At 33.4% G+C, this 19,890-nt stretch overlaps 1 protein-coding gene across 1 annotated transcript; it reads left to right on the forward strand.

The window, feature by feature from the left end:
- Window positions 1-522: 522 nt before the first annotated feature.
- LOC128235911 (uncharacterized) lies at window positions 523-19,359 on the forward strand. Its single transcript, XM_052950699.1, has 13 exons — window positions 523-553; window positions 1,033-1,337; window positions 3,302-3,512; window positions 14,175-14,492; window positions 14,846-15,151; window positions 15,275-15,577; window positions 16,070-16,096; window positions 16,626-16,841; window positions 17,109-17,228; window positions 17,602-17,653; window positions 17,873-17,889; window positions 18,605-18,702; window positions 19,040-19,359. Exons 1-13 carry the CDS (start codon window positions 523-525, stop codon window positions 19,268-19,270), a joined length of 2,235 nt encoding a protein of 744 aa, XP_052806659.1. The 3' UTR covers window positions 19,271-19,359.
- Window positions 19,360-19,890: the final 531 nt, after the last annotated feature.

Raw genomic sequence — 19,890 nt, forward strand, 5'->3', positions numbered from 1 at the left:
GCTGTGTTTAAAACATCCATTTTTCATACAAAAGACATTTGAATTCAATAAATTTCATTTGTTTCTATTTGACATATCATTTCATTCAGTCAAAAATTTTAAGAAATCATGACCAGAACATGTGCACTATTGTGTGTCTAGTAGCAAACGGATCTGTAATATTTACATGTATTTCTATGTAGCTATGAAGGGCTATCGACTACATAACTACATAGTGAACTTCATACGTAACACCACTATGACAAATATAATTATAAGCAATCATAAAACACTTTACACTCACAATGAACTTTTTAAAGAATAAAGAATAGAAACCACAACAAGAGAAAGGATTTCCTTCACACTCTGAATCAGTATTGACACGTCCTTATCAATTGTTGTCTGTTTCATAACAATATGCCCATTCAGCTCATGGTCGAATGTGCAAGTCTTTGCCCCAAAGTTCTCTGTTCATATACATTTACTTAAATATTTCAGTTTGTTATGTCGTACGCTTTACTTCTATTTAAAGAAAGCCTAAAAATGCAACTCCTTATGGGGTTTCTGTGTTTAGGTATGTTTTAGTTAGTTTTTAAGCTGATGTATTTCAGAATATACAAAATAATATATAGCAAAACTGGTGAATTTCTTTATTTTATAAATAGATGAACAAGTACCTCATAAATAGTATTCTTATATTCGTTTAATAAACTTTAGTGCTAAACCGCAACGCGCTTGGCTACTCCGAGACTAATCATTATGGCACAATAACCTTGATCAAGCCATCGTATGTGAACAGACCGGTGACGCTGAAAATAATAACACGTTCTTTTACGCCGAATGTGCCCACAACCCATCATTGAATTCCAAAATAATAAAGCTGGTTTTAGAAGGTATGCATTTGTATGAATTTATTTATGATATCCTTTGTCATTGATAAAAACCTTTAATAACTGAACCCTCAAATCGATTAAATGTCATGTTTTGATATTGCATTTGAATCAGTAGTTTATTTCCCTATAGACTTTTCAAATATAATTCGGTATTTTTCAGTTCCTCAAAACTCTGTCGTTGTTGGGCCTCAGTTTGGAGACTTTTTCAAGACAAAATGTGTTAACGCTGATACTGGAATCGACGTATTTTGCAAGACAGATTTTAGAATAAAGCCTCTTAATGTTTCCTTCGAAGTAGGAAGACAAGTTTTATCACTTGTGGTGGAAGGAAAACAGCCAGACATGCACAAATTCGACCACACCTCTTTCCGACTTAAGAAAGACATGGTTGGCAGCAATTTAACATGGACAGTTTTATACAGCGCTAATGAGGATCCAATGGAGTTTACGGCCCGCCTGTGCTTTGTAAGTAAGGGTCTCTCTTAAACGTTTACCTAAAATCTACCCATGTAACATTATCATGTATTTCATTCCACGTTAATCACAATAGCATGGCATGCTTTTATAAGAACACTCTCTTCAGTCCAATGTTATAACTATTGTTTCAATAAACTTTCAATTCTTGTCCATAGATTATGGTGTTGCGTGTGCATAATTTATCGACAGTCCCTTTTTGACATCTAGCATTTGTTATAAGTAATAATTTATTTCTTTGTAAAAATAGTTGGTTGGCTGCCCATTTAGATTTTTCAAGTACAACGTTTAATTAACTTTGTCCGAGTAATACATAAAAACGTTAAAATTAATTGATATTGCGATATTTTATCATTGCGTCATACATGTGTTGGCACGATGGTCCCGACGTATAACTACCACTTTAGAGTTATCTGATATTGTACGAATATGCTTGAAGAGTTTGGAACGGCAACATTAAAAGAACCAAGCTGCTTCTATGGCGATCGCTCAACTGCAACTTGTGAAGTAAATGATGCTCTTCCAGTTCCAATGATTGAAATTCGTTTAGATAAAAAAAAGTAAAAGTGCAACAACATGATGAATACGATCGCTTTAAAAAACACCTTCTCCAGCAAAACAACTTTTATAACTGTTAATAAGGAATGGAATGGAACAGAAATGTGTTGCATATCAAAGATTGGAAACAACATGAATGGAAGGTCTATTTGCAAGCCACTACTTATGAGCTGTACGTATTTACTTTACTATATGACCATACTACTACATATGAGTAAATGTTCTTAAAGTACTCAATTTATGTCTTTATTTAATGCGTTAAACCCTAAGTAATGATAAATATAAAACTAAACATATACATCTAACATTGAACAGAATAAATGTGTTGTTGCGTAATCGAATAACAAGAAAACATTTGTTATTTCAGGTACCCAGGAAAACGCTGGTATATCACCATTCGGTCGCTTTTGGCTCCCCATTATCTGTGGTAGTTTGGCATTTATTGGTATACCAGCAATAGCTCTTATTTGCTGTTTATGGAAGAGACGTCAACAAAACGGTAATATATAGCAAAAGCGTATTGTTTTACCTTCAACGTTAGTGTTTCTTTAAATATATATATACATTGTTTCGTAAGCACGAAACATGAAACACGAATCGTCTTGATGGATGCTGTTCAGTGACACTTAAGCTTAAATCATTATCGTTAGTGTGTTTTACAATTATTTAAAACGTCTTTGACATGAATATGAGTCTAGGACAATTTCAACGAACAGACTCGTTGTATGGTATAATATATACACATATAATCCAATTTTGCGATGCGAATACCATAACCTTTATTTCTTTAGTGTTACAGTTTACCAGACGTGCGCCAAAGGAAACACAATGTCATCTATGACCGAATATAGGACAGTGTATTCAACAATAGATCCTATAGACACTGCAGATAAAGTATACGGATAAATTAAAGATACTTGATCAAAATAAAATCTAAATAGCACAGACGTATGTGAGTTTGGTCACCAAGCTTAACAAGTGGTTTTCCTCCGGATGTTCCGGATTCTCTCCCAAAAAATAAGACCACACTCTCGTGCAACATCGTACCAACGAGAATGACTTTGCAAATTGACCTAGTTATTATATGTTTTAAAATAGTTGTAAACAGAATATAAATGACAATCGTGCAGGAAATTGAATCGACTTTTATTTGAATTTTAGTTTCTTCTTTTCGTAATATGTCAGGTAATTTAATTGCTAAAACATTCGAACAAGGACAGAATTATTCACAAAAGTCTCCTTTTCAACTTTTATTTCTTGATAACATCAAAATGTTTTCAGTTGAAATGAATGAATAATGTTGATGATATGTACATAGGTTTCCCTATAAAAGTGATAATATGCTTGCTGTGTGGTGCATTATTCTATGTATAATTTCTATATGAACTGTATTGCAGAGGACCGGGATTTTCAGCAGACAGACGAGTCACTGTACACAATCAACAGATTATATGACACCAATCTCAAGAACAGACAGAAGTGGGCCAATCAGTCTGACTAAGTTGAGAAACATCGACAGCGAACACATTATTTCAAAAGAAGAGCAACATTACGAAGTACCTCTACAACATACGGGCAATGATGCAGAAGAACCAATGGTGGACACAGGTTACATTGATATGTCAGGATGAAGACAATAGATAAAAGTTATATTTGTGTACAGTACAGGAGTGACAAATTCTTATAAAAAGAATGACAAAAGAAATCTAAAGACAAGAAACATGCTTTTAAATTCGGTTGGCAATATGTGCTGCGATGACTCTTATCGAATGAATAATATAAATAGTGATATTGATGTTCTCCCAAGTTATGTTTGTTTTCTGACTCCTATGTTTTTGTGTCCAATTCCTGTTTATATATGGATACAAAGTCTAAAGACAAGCAATACGCATTTGTGATGAGGTAACTCTTAACGAACGAATAAACAGACAGTTTATCATTGATGTTTAATCAATTTGTGTTTGTGTTCTGGCTCATACTTATGTGCATGTTACTTTTGGTTACGTTATCGGATGGTTTGAGTGTTTTTTAAGTAGAGAAATAAAGCGGGCGCTTGTGTTTCAGCTGTCCACACTACGCGTTTGTGTCGCGCCACGTCGGACAAAAAAAAACAAAACAAACTTTAAATAGCTAAACTCTCAATGGCATCACGTAAAAATATCCGATCGATCAGTCTTATTGTTTTAATTAAATAAACACATTTTGTTTTGACATTGTATTTGAACATCTTGAATTAACAAAAACGTGCACTATTTAGACAAGTTTCGTATATATTAGTTGTATCATGCGAAATAAAGTAAACTGAAACCAACTCATTTTTTCGTTTTATTATTGTCCCGCTAATACGGGAGTTTTACGGTGTATTTACATTATACATAAAATAAAATGCAATGCGTTAATAACATGATAAAATGTGGCTTGTAAATGACACAAAACCTCGCCGGCGGTCAACCTGTTGTATATGGTATCGTTAATTAACAAGCCACATTTTATCATGTTATTAACGCATTGCATTTTATTTTATGTATAATGAATAGCGTCTTGGCAGAATTCACAATACAATACAAGTTTATACCGAAGCTTGCACTGCTAATTCCAACTTGTCTGAACCATATACCAGGGCTACTAGCTCCAACGTTACATAAGACCTGTGCTGATCACTACAACCAGCAACCCAACCTTGACACATGGTAAACTGTCGGGAATACACGATGCAAGATTGGTAAGCCACTTCAATCCGACCCCTGCCTGCCATTATTATTAACACAATTAGTATGACAAAATCAAAATAAGTGGACTGTAACCTATAGCCCAGTGTAGAGTACAAAAAAGCTGGAACTTCCTAAACACTGGGAGTGGCAACAATTTCAATGAGTATCGGTATATTAAAGCATTGCGTATTAAATTATTAAGTCTCATAATTATTTTAGTGCCAAGTGTCAAAACCACCGACAGAAATTGACGCCACAATAAGTCTAATGATGTAAGATTTATCCTACAACAATTCTGACGGTTATATATATCAACTTATTGTTGTCTACAGTTACTATTTACTAAATATGCTTGCGTAGCATATCTTTTAACGCGTTATGGTAAACTTCAAGCCCGATCGCCAAGGGGTGTACCTCGTCAGGTGCATGGAAGCCGGGAACACTAGGATCAATGTCAATATTAAACACGTCGCTTTTCCCATTAGCCCTGATCCAACTACTACCCTCTCTATTCAGACGCCTTTTTATGGATTGTATTGCCTTTCTTTGGAAATCAGGAGTCGCCAGTTTAACCGGTCTAAGATATGAACCCAAATAATGGTACATTCTGCAAAATCCGACCGGTAACGGATATCATTGGCGATTTGGTTGGCGATAGGCCCACAAGGGATTGGCCGATATCGCCCCCCCCCCCACAAGTGAATGATTATGATCTTAGGCGGGGATCAAAGCAGGACCTGCGATTCTACTGATCTTTTCAGACCTGCCCGAGTAAAGACGCCAAACTCCCACCAAGCGATCGACGCAGTTAATCCCAAGTTTGGCGGTCCCTTCGCCCTTACTCTTTCACCAGCTCGACGCGGTATACAACCACCCAGGACGAAGATGTCTGTAAAGTAATTGGTCATAAAAACGTTTAAATAATTCCCAAATTCAAACATATTTCACAGACCATGCTCTTATATTACCTTGCCCTGCATGAATATCGCTTATTGTCGAATACATCTTTTGCATGTGACTGAAGTCCAACGCCCCATTTTCATAATTATCTCAAATGGCACTCCCTTGATCGCAATCTCTGTAGCCCTGTTTACGCGAAATCTGTGAGACTGTATGTAATTAGCGCGTTGGGTACAATTGTGTTTCGCAGAAGGTCGCCGGCATTGCATTGAAGAGGTCCCAGAGTTGTACCGGAAATGATGAGGTCTGCTTCCGGGACAAGTGGCCTAAATTTGTCCCTCTTCAATCGGGACAGAGGGTCATATATGTTTTTGCTAGCGCCTGGGACATGTTGCGTTTAAATTATTACATTGTTTTGTATTGTCCTTAACGTCGAAATTCTAAAGATGCAATATTCCTATCTGACTTCGTTGTAAGCGTATTAAGAATTTGGACCACTGCTGCGTTATCGAAGTTGAATTTAATGTCCTGTCAAGAGGTTTGAGCTGGATGAACCCTTTAACATCGCATTGCAGGATGACTGTCACCGCATCTAGAACAAGCGTTTTGGAATTTACATCTTTTAAAGGTGCAATGCCCAGAATTGAAATTGTTACATGTTAACGCATTCTGAAATTGCTCATCATTCTCGCGCCATGCGACACCGCATCCTTTAGAAAATGAAAATGCATCGATGTATTCACAGCAGTAGCAAGTTTAACGCTTCCAATGCCCAGTGTATAAGGTAATCCATCCATCATTGGCACTGTGTTATTTAAGAACCATATTAATGAAATTGTACATAATCAACGTATTTTTTTAAAAACAATTATATAGTTAAAACAATATCTCTAAAGTCACAGTGAAAGACCTTCTTCAATTTGATTTTGAAATAACACAAATGTTCAATACTGTGATTTTAGTGGGTTTACTTAAAGTCACATTCCTTTTTAGTTGTGTTAGCGTATTTGTTTTTGTGTTTATCCTAGAGAGAAACAAGTCAAGTTGATGCAATTATTGTTACAAAATGCGCATCATGTTTAATTCATTTGACTAATCTTTTAAAAATCAACAAAGGAAATATATGAGTTATGTACAGATCAACCTATAAGCCTGTATAAAAGAAATTATGAACTAACGGCTACGAGGTCACAAATTACCCAGTTATACAAACGCCAAAATATCGCTAACACATTTTTTTTATCTGTACCTAACAAATGCTATTTTATCTTTATTATAAAGGTCAAATGAGATAAACACATAACGCATTAAACTAAACAAAAAATGTTTGTTTGCAACAATATGTTTGTGCGCCTTTAAAGCCAATATAAATGAATTAGTTTTATATTCAATGTCATAATTTTGCTGGCAAATTTAAATTATTAGCACCATACGCCATCATTCATCAAGTGTTGTAAACTGGCGAAATATATACAATTTGTTGCTTAGATTGTATGCTCATATATGTTAAAATATGCAAGCCATACACACATTTTGTTGTTGTGGTGTCTGTCCGTCCATCCTGTGGTCTTGTCTTTTAACTTCTATACATTCTGACAGGTATCGTGTTCAAGGAATGGCAAATAAAGGATTTGTGCTACGTCCATTTCGACCGGAGTCACGGTCATGTGTTATGTTGCATTTTCTTAGAAAGTATGTAGTAAGAAAATATTGAGTGTTGAATTCCTCACACATCATTTGACGAAATTGATTTTTGAATATGCATCACTTGCAGAACCAAATGGAGAAATGAGATTATGCTACGTCGATCTTGAAAAGAATTATGTCCCTTTGTAGGTTCCTCTGTCTATTAAGTATTGTTGAGTAACAGTCTTGTGTTTCAAACTTATCTAATACCATTTTAACACCATTTGTCTTCAAATGGAGTATAGACAAATCTTGGTGTGTGCTGATCTCCTCTAAAACCTATCGTTGGTGTTGTTATAGATACTTTCCTTCCGGTAGGATTTTGTGTGCCGCTACTAATTTGACAAGAAGTACGCCCAAATAATATTTTTGTATGTAGTATATGCATTTAGTGGGAAATCATCGTGTTTCAAAGTTATCATACACCTTGTAACAAGTATATGCAATTACAATTCAGTACTTCATTGTTTGAAAATCATTTTTGTTTGTTTATTGACATAGATTCATGACATGTTTTATTCAGAAATCGTTTATTTTATTAATGAATCAAGGACAGACCTCCTGATCAATGGTCTTTGGCAATATATAAAAAGGAAAACTTAAAAAAGACCTATCTAAGTGTCACTCGTGCAAAAGTCTTTAAAGAACTTATTTCATGAGGATTTCGGAAGGTGTTGCTGGATTAAGTTAGTGTTCACAAAGTGCGTTCAATATTTCATGTTGATTAAATTTTATGGGCCTTCAAAAACACCATATAGGATCAGTGAAAGAAGATACATCATGAACTTTCATTTCAGGTATTTAAACATTTACATTTCTAATAAAATGTTGTTTTTGTTAAACAGTTTGTTAATTAATGTTGATATTGTTTTAAGCTGCTTTATTCTGTTTCAAAGTTGTGTATGGTTTTTGTGTTAATCTTTGAACAACTTGCTTTAAACTTTCAAAGATTATCGGGCAATTTGTACACTGGCAGGTGAATATGAAGAAAGCGTTTCGTGCTTCGTTTATTTTCATCAGAATTACTGCTCTTTGGCTGCGATATTGTTGTGTTATATAGAGTATGGTAACGATATTCATTCGAAGTCAAAATAAAAAGGAAAGTATTTGATGTTTTTTCCGTTAGTTACGTAAAGAAATTGATTTTGAAACATATATCTGAAATGAAGTACTAACGATATTACTTAGCGGTTATATGACATGATAAAAATAATTTCTTAACTTAATATGATATTTCGTGCTTACAAAAGAAGGGATTTGTGCCGCTTCTAGTTTTCAGAATTACTCCTTGGTTACTTGTTATACACATTTAGTGAATAAGCTTGTGTATCGATACCTCATTCATATTTTGAAATATGTATTTAAAGTTCGCTTTCTAGTTAACTTTTAACTTTGATATAGATTTTACTGACGTAGAATCCAAACCTATCAGTTTGTGGTTCAATAAATTCAGTTTGGTGCCATGCATTTCATCAAAGCTTAACCCACTTTGGTAACCAGCTTTCTCAAGATGTAGTGGAGCAGGTGGCCATTTAGCGCCGGACTCTTAATACTACCTGCGCGGTAAAATTTGTTTTCGAGTCATTTGTTAACGTTTGACATTTGTTTATAATCTAAGTTTCAATTTGGTTTAGTTTGATTTAGTTTGTCAACCACAAAAAACGTGGAATCTGTACTTAGAACTATTTTTATTATGTATTTAATAAATCGTCAGTATATTTCTTTTTAAAATGCAAATATTCATAAAGGAACATTGATTGATTAAGTTATATTCAAAAAAAGATGAAAACTAAACAGTGATGTCAGTTAACGTAGTTTTCATTAGTTAAAGCACAGCTTCTTTTAAATTAAAATGTTGAACATGCTCTAGGAGCACTACCAACTCAAAATTTCACGCTGTTCAAATATCTAAAAAGAGGCATGTTTGCATATTAAGTACGGATAACGCCTAAGTATTATGATTTCCATTGGAAAAGAGGTTGTCATTTCAGTTGTAAACAAGCAGGACTGTTCAACGCTTATTTTTTATTTTAAGGTTAAACTAGTTCATAAATATTAAGGCCATCTTTGCATGTATTATTCGAAAATAAATGCATCATAGTCTCGACGGAATTAAATGTTTCGTTGAAATTTTAAAACAAAATACACCCGGTACACATTTTGATGTATTTCATTTCTGTTACTCACTTTATAAACTTAAGCCTGATTCTCAGACGCTTTGATTGATATTGAAATTCTGTTTTACATTTCACTATTTATAAATATGAGATACATAATTGGGGTAGCATGGTTCAATCATCAAAGTTAATATATACAATCCCAGTTTGCTCAGTCCCAACATATGTACTACATAAAACCTCATCAACATATACCTTAGTTAATGCAGTTCGTTTGTTTCCCTGGCATTTATTTCCAAAGAATGTACCTAGACTTATATCCGTAAAATAATAGGGAAAACGTCAATTGTGTTTATCATAAAATAATTTCGTACCCTTACATATATTGATTGACGTTTGTATTGTCAGTTTATGACATTTATTTTGATTTTACAACCAAACAATCACTAACATTTTAAGTATTAGTTTGAGATTGATTCATTATTTGAAATGTATAAAAAATAAATTTGCATTATTTCTGTGGTTTAAACTATTGTTTTAGCTGATAATTATCACAAATGCAGCAATGTTGACTTAAATTCACAAGAAGTAGCATTTCTACAATGAAATAATCACTTGCTCTTTAGAGTTATGATTCTGAAACTCAGAATCAGAACGTTAGTATACTCTGTATAGTTTCCATTATATTGTTGCATGGCCGTTCCGGATCGTTATTGCTTACATACAGTATTGGTTAGTTTTTATTATTAGAGTTTCATGCATATTTTTATCATTTTAATATTCATTTTTTCCTTATGTTCATGGAACGAAAAAATCATAGTAATGGTCAAGGTGTAGTTTGCGTTAATGGTGAAGTTGTATGTTTGTATTGTATGCTTTGAGGCGATTGGTAAAGATTGTGCAGTGAAAACATGATATTTCAATGTTTCGAAGAGTGAAATAACAGTTGACATTTTCAATGTTCTAATATTTTAGCCCTTTTTAACTTTCAAATTAAAGGTCAGTGTGCACAGGGCTTAACACAAATCGATTACGTCATTTCCAACTCGATAATATATTTCCTTTGTCAAAATGTGTTACATTCAGTTTGGCTGTCAATGTTGTATGTCTTATCCTGACGTTTTGTCCAATATACCGTAAACGCATGCAATTACTTCAATTATTGGCGACAGATTGTTTTAAAACTTACACGAAGTACTTAATTATTATTTAGATTAAAAAAAATGTCATTCATCGCGTTGACGTTGTGATTTTATATTCGCGAATGCCGAGATTAATATAGTGGTGTGTATTTTTAAACCAACGTCAACTTTTGAATTGTTTTGAGATTTGCCCACGAAAGTTAATCTGTAGAAATAAATCCGAGACATTGGAATGATTTTGCTGTTCAGTCCTTTTCTTATATATTGATTGTCTACTATATTATGTGGCAACTATCATCCAATATGTTCCTCTCTCAATAACCAGCGAACCCTTCTCGAGTAGTTAGACATTTCAGCGGTCGATCTGTTTTACGGGATACCGAAGAAGCGGTTATATGCACAACTTTTGATCTACGTTTCATATTTTTTGTAACTTCATTTATCAGTTTGTACTTAAAAATCAACTTGCTAAAAAAGGCAAAATATATATTTAGGGTTTGCGGTCCAATTTACACCATGGGATGACACACAATAGTAAGTGCATGGACTGTTGTCTCCAACTAACATTTGGATAACGCATACGGTCATTGTGTTTTCGTTTTAATACAATTATACCCCCTTTTATCGCAAAAAATAACTACCCTTTTGTTCGTTACGTCCGTCAGTTATTGCTTTTGAACTGTATTTCAAATTATGTGGTAAATTTTACTTATTGCCACATATACTCTCTGTATAAAGACGTCTGGTTGAGGGCAAGGTTGAAGCAACTGTTCATCAACCCTAGCAGCGACATTTTGTTATACAATGTTTAAGCTCTCCTCTGTTCGTATCTTGATTAAACGGTTTTACGGTATTTTTTCGACTGTTTCTTAAAGCTTCAATAACAAGGATATTCTGAAACTGTTGAAATCACTGCACATTCATTTTTTACTAAATATAGGCCTACGTTAGTTAGGATTTGCTTTGACGTCATTGAAAGCCCTACGTCGTGATGATTTACTATTTTACAATAATAACATGCTTGTTATTTTATTGAAAACTTTATATTGTGAAATACGTTTAAATAACTTAAATAAAGGTTCTTTCAAATTAAAAAGAGTCAGACATGGAAAAAAGTAAACAATATGCTATAACAATATAAATACTTCATAGGGGGTTTTTATAACAGCTTAGTTATTTGCATGTTTAATATGACATAAATTATTTTGCCGATAGGTGATAGTAACGCTCTAGAAAATGGAAAAAAAATGCTTATAATTTTCATTTAGTAATCACTGATGTCGGTACAAGTGTGAGGTTGTGGTCAAATAAGCTAGTTCCAGTGAACGTGATATTCCAAGGCAAAACACACACACATGTTAAAATATTGATGCAATTCAACAAACAAAATTCATATTAATCATTACCAAGCCACATTGATTAAAAAAATATTAGTTTGGTGTCCGTCCTTTTATTTGTTACGTCCTTCTTCTGTCCGTGATTGCATCCTGTCAATGAACGCAGCGTACCGTTTGAGTTATTTCGAGTTTAATTGGATAAATACCTGAAGTATGACTGTCATACATTTTTATACTTTTGCGGCTTAGAGATACAAAGATACGTCTTGTTTTCATTGGAAGTACCACTATCAGGTTTCCGGATATTTGTCGGATATAGTGCTGTACTTGATTGAATATCATTTTGGTTCCGTCGATCCAACGTAATGTTTTGAGTGACTGTGGCCTTATATTGGATAACTGATCAAAAAATGTTTTGAGATTGATATAATGGACAGGTGAAGAAGTTATATGGTATGTATTCTCGATTTCTCCACATTGGCAGTAGGGGGTATCGACATTGTTTTTTTTTCAAAAAATCAAACAGGTGATTGTTAATTCTTCTACAGGGCATACACAGTTTCGCGTGAGCAACACTAGATTTGCGATCACCATCAAAAAAGACTATTGGTACTTTAGTTCTGTTTTTGTTAAGGTTATACTTCAATAAAGGCAACGATGGAGAAGAAACAATATCTACTGATAGAGCATTCCAAGAATTGGAACCCTTTTGAATAAAACCTGATTAGAAGGGAGCTAGGAGATCAGCAGTTGAAGTCTAGCACAGACACCATTTATAATTACCTTCATTTAATGAGCATTGATATTTACAAACGGACAGTGTCTGTCTCACAACATCTTCAAAAACTCGTATAAGGCTACGTTTCTCAGTGTACAAAATACTAGCTTAAGTTGACGGACGTTTAAGCTATACACCGACGTAATGACTGCACAACATGCCCATATAAACTCTACTCAAAGGAATCCAATGTACAGTTTCGTGAATTTGGGGTGTAATTTTGGTTTTATTATAATGAATGGAGGAATAATACGTAAAAAAACAATTTTTATTAGAAACAATTATTCTTTTGCCTTAAAAATAACATGGACGATTATAGCACTTTGGAAGTCTGGCTGCCCCATTATATAAAGGTATCGTTTGAAAAGTATAGAGAAAAAAAATGTTTCTAACGAGATTTCTATGGTCAAGAAAGATCTAACTCGTTTTTCATTTATCAGTAATCAGCTCATTATGACTTTTAAGTGGTACAAAAATATATTGGGTCACTATGCATAAAAATAAATATCATATTCAATGAGTCGGTGATACGACAAACGTATTTATTCATCAAATACGTTAATATTGAAAAAAAAGTGAGTGTCGAGTACTGTGTCAATTTAAAAAGTGTTTGTCATCCATTCCCATGCATTGAAAATCTTTCAATTCATTCACTTTCATTGTGGTTTGAAACACTCAACGATGCAATGTTAAAGAACATCGTTAGACGTATTTAATTTCCTTTTTAGTATGATTCACAACGTTAAAGAATATAAAGGCTGTCTGCAGATCAACACATCTTTCCTATAGATGAAATGTCTAGCAGTTCAATCCATTGTCAAATCGAAAGTATAACTTACGCGTGTCCGGTACACCAGTTAAACAATTGGGGGCAAAACGGGCAAACAACTCATATTCTCCCTATTTGAAAATTGATGGTCGGTTTCTATTTTCTTAAAATAATAAGTAACGGGCGTAACACAATTGGCAATGTATAGACCGAACAAAAACATTCGCATTATTTATTAATAATTTTACGGAGATATGCCACGACAATGGATGATTATATGTGCACTACTTGCCGCACTAAATTTCGGTATGTTGGATAAGTAAAACACTCTAAATTATACTCCTATTAACTCAGTATTGGAAAAGAGTGATTATGATAATAACAGTGCATTGTTACTTGTGTAACTACTACTTTTGCAACTGCTACTGCTGCCGCTATCTGCTACTACTGCTACAACTACTGCTACTGTTTCTGTTTCTGCTTCGTCTACTGCTACTACCACTACTACTACTACTAGTATATATATGTGTATAAATATTACTTATAATGCGAAATGTGATAGAAATAGCAATATAACGTATATTTCTTCCTACGTTTATTGTTCATTAATTTTCAATAATTTCAGATATTTTATTTGGAGTTCTTCCTTATTGTTCACGAATTTTCAATAATTTCAGATATTTTATTTGGAGTTCTATAACCTGTGTTATTCATCTCGTGTATTAACCATTGGACATTTCATAATAATACTTCATTGTAGTTCAGTTAGTACTGTTGCGTTATTGAGGATAAGGTGTGTATTTTATATTAGTTCAAAACCTCTGTTTCAGCACTTCTTGGCAACGTCTGTGCAGCAGAGAACAAGTATGGAAATATCTCAGTGGTAGGACCAGCTTTTGTGGACAGGGAGGTTACACTGAAAGCGACACCGTTCTATCATTGGGGTTGTGACGTAGAATTTAGATACCTAAAAGACAAGGACACAACATTCCAAACAATGATTGGGATAAATGTTAAAACAGATTTGGAAGATGGGTCGTTTCTTTTAAAATGGAAGGCTTCAAATGAATATAACGGATCGAATTTTAACGCTGGATGTTCAACAAACAAAACAATTAGAACAAACACGATAGCTATATATCTGAAAGGTATATATCACTAATAGTTTCAAAGGGTAACATTAGCTTTCTTTGATTGTCTTTGTTGCATCCTGTTTTCTGTTAAAAATCATTTGTAGTCATTAAAATATTCTTACACAGTCTTGATTTTGCCACAAGGCCTGTACATGTAGTTTCTTCGTTTTAAGAAATCAAAACATTCAATGATAATAAGCATTAGGTACAAATGCGAACAATGAGAATATCTCAATCTGCTTAATCAGTTCATATCAATAAACTTAAATGGTTTAGGAATAATAAAGAATATTATTTGTTAAAATATTGCAGTTGATAAGGTTTATAGTATATTCAAAGTGATTAAAATGATTTTGGTTGCTTTTCAGATACACCTGGGTACCCAGTTCTTGGTCCAAAGTTCTCTGACTTTAATATAACAGAATGTATTTATGTTTATGGAGGCTCCGACGTTTATTGTAAAACTGAAAAAGGAACAGAGCCCGTACAAGTCCGACTTTTAATAGGACAGAACTCATTTGTTCTAGCTAAAATCGAAGGGAATAAAGGGTCGTACCGATTCCAAAACGTGAGTCAAGAAATGGCCGGAATGTATAGACGGAATGTGACATGTCAGGTTTCTCATGAAGCCCTTGAAACACCTTACGAAGAGCACGGCATTCTATGTAGCGTAGGTAAGCAAAAAAGAGACACATGTTGAGTTTGATTTATTATTTATTATGTTGTAAACATATGGATTGTAAATAAAATTGAATGCTGTTAAATGCTGTTATTAAATCATTATGTTTCAATTCCAGAGACAGGTAGCCTGCCTGTTCTAACAGTTCCTGAATTATTTCATGGTGAAAACTCTACATCTATCTGTGAAGTGCGAAATGCTATCCCAGCTCCGACAATAGAAATATACGTTGATAAAGTCTTGCTGGGTGATGTTCAACAAACTGATACATTTGATGAATCATCTCATACTTATACAAGTTCAGCAAAGAAGACAAAGGCTAACAAAATGTGGAATGGAAAAGAGGTGTGCTGCACAAAGAAAAGCAAATATGATATTGGTCTAAAAAGTGTCTTAGTATGCAAAAATATCAGTATGAAATGTAAGTTAAACTCAGAGTGGCATAACACATTTAAGATACATATCTTTACCATTTGGAATATTTGCATTATTGGAAGGTAAATATTTTATATATCTTTTGCCTGAGTGGGTGTCATTGGACTTATATATCAATATAAAAAATATTATACGTTTATATTTTCCTAATCAAACCTTTATCAAAGAGTTTGCCCTGTTCTGTTTTCAGATCCGCCGTCGTACCTTTCGATATGCGTAAACAAAAATATTGAAACTAACAAGAATGTTTCTGTCTGTTTCTTTAATATGTCTTGTGAAACGGATGAATCAAATCGTCCTTGCACAATAGAATGGGTAAGCGACAACGGTAATTTGAGTAACGTTGATAAGAACAATTTGACTATTGGAGGGAATAGTTATTATTTTTATTCCTATGAGACGTACAATGTCGCTAAAAACATGGCTAGAGGAACTATTACATGTTCAACCAGATGTAATCACCTTCCATCTCAATCAGATAAAGACTTGGAAGTATCGTCTCAAGGTACGTACTCGGTATTATTGTAACGTGAAGTTATTCATTGTCTTGAATTGTGTTCGCACTCTAAATTAAGCCGTGACTGCCAGTCTAATGGGTTTTCTTTCTTCTTTTGACGGATTCCGTCTTCTGGCATGTATTTAAATATTATCTTATATTTCATTCATTCAGTTTAACCCACTTCTTAAAGAATTAGATTAAATGTATAATACTTGTTATTTTATCTTATGTGAATCCTTTTTCATTGTATCTTGCTAAAATATGTATACACTACTTTTCGTATTAACGATATATATTGTTCTTTGAAAGGAATGTATATTTGTATCATTATATTTATTAATATATCGATTGTTTTACCCATTTTTGGCAGGAATATGATAGTATACATCTTAAGAATGTATAATAGCTATTGTTTTGTAACAATTTAGCAGTTCTACTGTTTTATGTCCTAAAAATGTTAGATGCGATTACTTTTGAGCTGATCCGACTTTTAATTTAAACATGACATCACATGTATATTTACCTTCGATAACAGGAGTGGTCGTAAAATGTACTGTGGATGACTGCAATGCTAAAGGACAATGGACGCTGCGATGGAAAGATGAAAATACTTCTGTTAAAAAAACATGTAAAACAGCAGAGAAATGCCTGTTAACACTTAATCATACGGGAGATAGAGAAAACACAGATATTTGCAAATCACAGGAACTGAATATTTCATTGACAGTATCCTGTTCAAAGACGACCGATGGTTTGTAATTAACACATATGATAGGGTTAGACAAAATAATCTCATGTTGCATGTTAACAAAATGGATGTAACGATTAGTTAACATCCTCAATAGTTAATTTAAGCTGTGTTGTTAACAATATTTTATAGATATGACAGAAAATGCTTTATTTTGCCGAAATCAGTTAGTAACGCTATTAAAAATGAAATCAATTAAGACTTCGACTTTAAAACTCGTCGCTTTAAAACATTGCAATTTTATTATGCATTAGAAACAAACTATTGCAGGTAGTCAATCCAAGGAAAGTGGCATTCAGACGTTTTCGTTAACGTTCCCATTTTCTGTCAACAATGTACTTATTGGAACAGGCGTGATCTGTGGACTCTGCATCCTGTTTGTAATTGGAAGTAAGGATTTAAGTTCATGAATTATCTCATCTCTTTTATTGTTGAATGCAGTAAAAGTCATTTTTCTGCAAGCTGTCAGACCGTGACGTTTTTAAAGAACCCTTTGGAATAAACAATGATGTGTTTCCACTGCATTAACAAATGGTATCCTTAGCGTAAGAAGATATAAACAGTCCGTAAGAGATTTTTTTCATTTTTCTGTTTTGTTTTAGTTGGACATTACACTATTTTTAGGTAGGTTGTAAGTCTGATTTACATAACGGACAATTGCCATAATGGAATATAAATGTTTTGTACAAAAAACCATGAGGAAAAACAATAGCATTGTATCTATCTTTTCGAATTTTCTTTATTTGTATTTTCAATTCAATAGGATGTGTATATCTTAAACGGCAAAAGATTAGCGCAGTCAACATAACCGAAAAGTATGTATCATTTGTCATTTTGTTGTTTTGGTTCACAATCGTAAATGTCGGTTGCATGTTACAGAGCTTGATATATTTAATTGTTGAAATATAATGCTATTGATCCAGTACATTTTTATTCTGGAGATCAAGCAATGCTTTGTCTAATGATTCTTGAGAGCATATATACATGTTACTCGTATTAGTACTTATTAAACAATTGTTGCGTTCTTATTTCAGTGTTGAAAATCACAGCGGTAAGATTCTTTTTTATACTTTACTTTACTATACGTACATGCATAAATACTGTGTATACCCAATAAAAATCTGATCATCACCAGTGGATATCAATATCCATCTTTAGAGTTGTTTGTGCTTAGCAATGGTTATTTATAGTTTAGAATCTATATATCCTGTAAGTTACTTTACTTTCCCTTCGGGACGAAAAAAAGCAAATACACATTATAATCATGAAACATGCAAATACATTATATTAAACACCACAATTGATGACATACCATATCCAAATTCAATAAATAAACATATATAAATTAGCGGCATAACACATTCAAATTATTCTATAAACGTTTCCAAATTAAAATGCCGTAGTTTTCTTTAAATATACCACTATTTTTTTGTTTTATTTGATACACTATTGATAAGTTCAAGTTTGGTTTTGTAAGCAAAAAAAATGAAAGCATAAAATGAATATGTTTATGAAATATTACGATTGTGAAGATTGTTGCAACCTGGCGAATTCTAGGTTTGATCAAGTTAAGAAATTGTTTATTGCATTGCTATAATTAATAATATAGTGACCATTGTTAGCCACACAAACTTGTCAAAGACAGTCATTTAGGTATTTTATCCAGTTTAATATTATTGGTTCTAGATCACTTTATTCTAGTATAATAAGCTTGATCCCTCTAAATTGACTTAATAATATTAATTAATGATAACTGAATATAACAGTCCCCTCGTCGGACAATGGCGTGCTACACATAACAACAGAAGGAGTCCAGTACGCAGTCGTGCAGAGACAGGCGGCCACACGGAGGACTGAAACGCAGGTAACTCACTTCACGTTGCGATGTTATCCTCAGGTCAATGAATGTGATGCAATGTCATCCAAAAGTACAATGTACAATGAACACAAATGTTTGACGTGTTGGTTAGGACCACTTATATAGAGAACATCATAATTGCAAATGTTAAGGCAGGTGTGCAACCATTCATAAAGAATCCAACCTTCATGTCTGAAAGGTTTAATATATAACATAATACTTCCGGATGCCATGCAAGTTTAAACATACAAGGATCATTTTCCGATGGGCTCTGTAATTTGTAATACTAATATACAAACTTATTATGTCATTTGGTAATTATGACAATATATATATATTGCAGCAACGACATGATGACGACAGCCTAACGTACGCCGAGTTGGACATCAATTTCCTACAAGAGGCTAACGCAAGAGTTTCGTTAAGGAGATATAATATGCCGACGGAGTATGCTGACATTGAGTTCTCCTCAACACAGGAACCTGAAAAAGAAGATTGTGCGTGCCAAAATGCATCAGACGAGTGTAAAACTAGATCAAAAACCAAACTATGTTTCCCTGAGTGTCTTCAGTGACTTGAAGCTTTTACCCTTATAAATAAGAAGGCATAACAAATCCTCAAATATATTTTGGTTTCTATTTTACTGTCCGAATTCTTGCAAGGAAAAATGATACGCCGACGGAGTATGCTAAGTTTTCCTCAACACATATATCTGCTTAAGAAGATCATTGTACCACAATACATCAGCGAAGATCTAAATCAAAGACAAACAAATACAGAAAGGAATATTTTTGAAACAAAGACCAATTAATCAAAAACAAAATGAAAATATTTATATTATTAATAATACTGAGACTTTGATTGTTGATTTAACAATTTGATTTATTCGGCACTAAGAGTGGGCTTTTATTCATGTACTTTTTTGAATGGCAGTTTTTTCTCTTATTCATATTAGGACATTATAATTATTGAAACATTGTTTGGTTTCTGATTTTATTCCCCGAATTGACATCCATAAAACAGGTATACACTATTGTTTGTCAGGCAAACAAAGCATTAGGTTGCAATCATTTCAAACAATTCACTTCATATTATCACTAATTTATTTATAACAACAAGTTAATATTTGTTTTTTTATACATATTTCGTTTAGATATACTAGCCTAAAACATTCCACTATATAAGAGAGCACAG

This window comes from Mya arenaria, chromosome 5 (genome assembly GCF_026914265.1).
Source record: "Mya arenaria isolate MELC-2E11 chromosome 5, ASM2691426v1".
NCBI lineage: Eukaryota > Metazoa > Mollusca > Bivalvia > Myida > Myidae > Mya > Mya arenaria.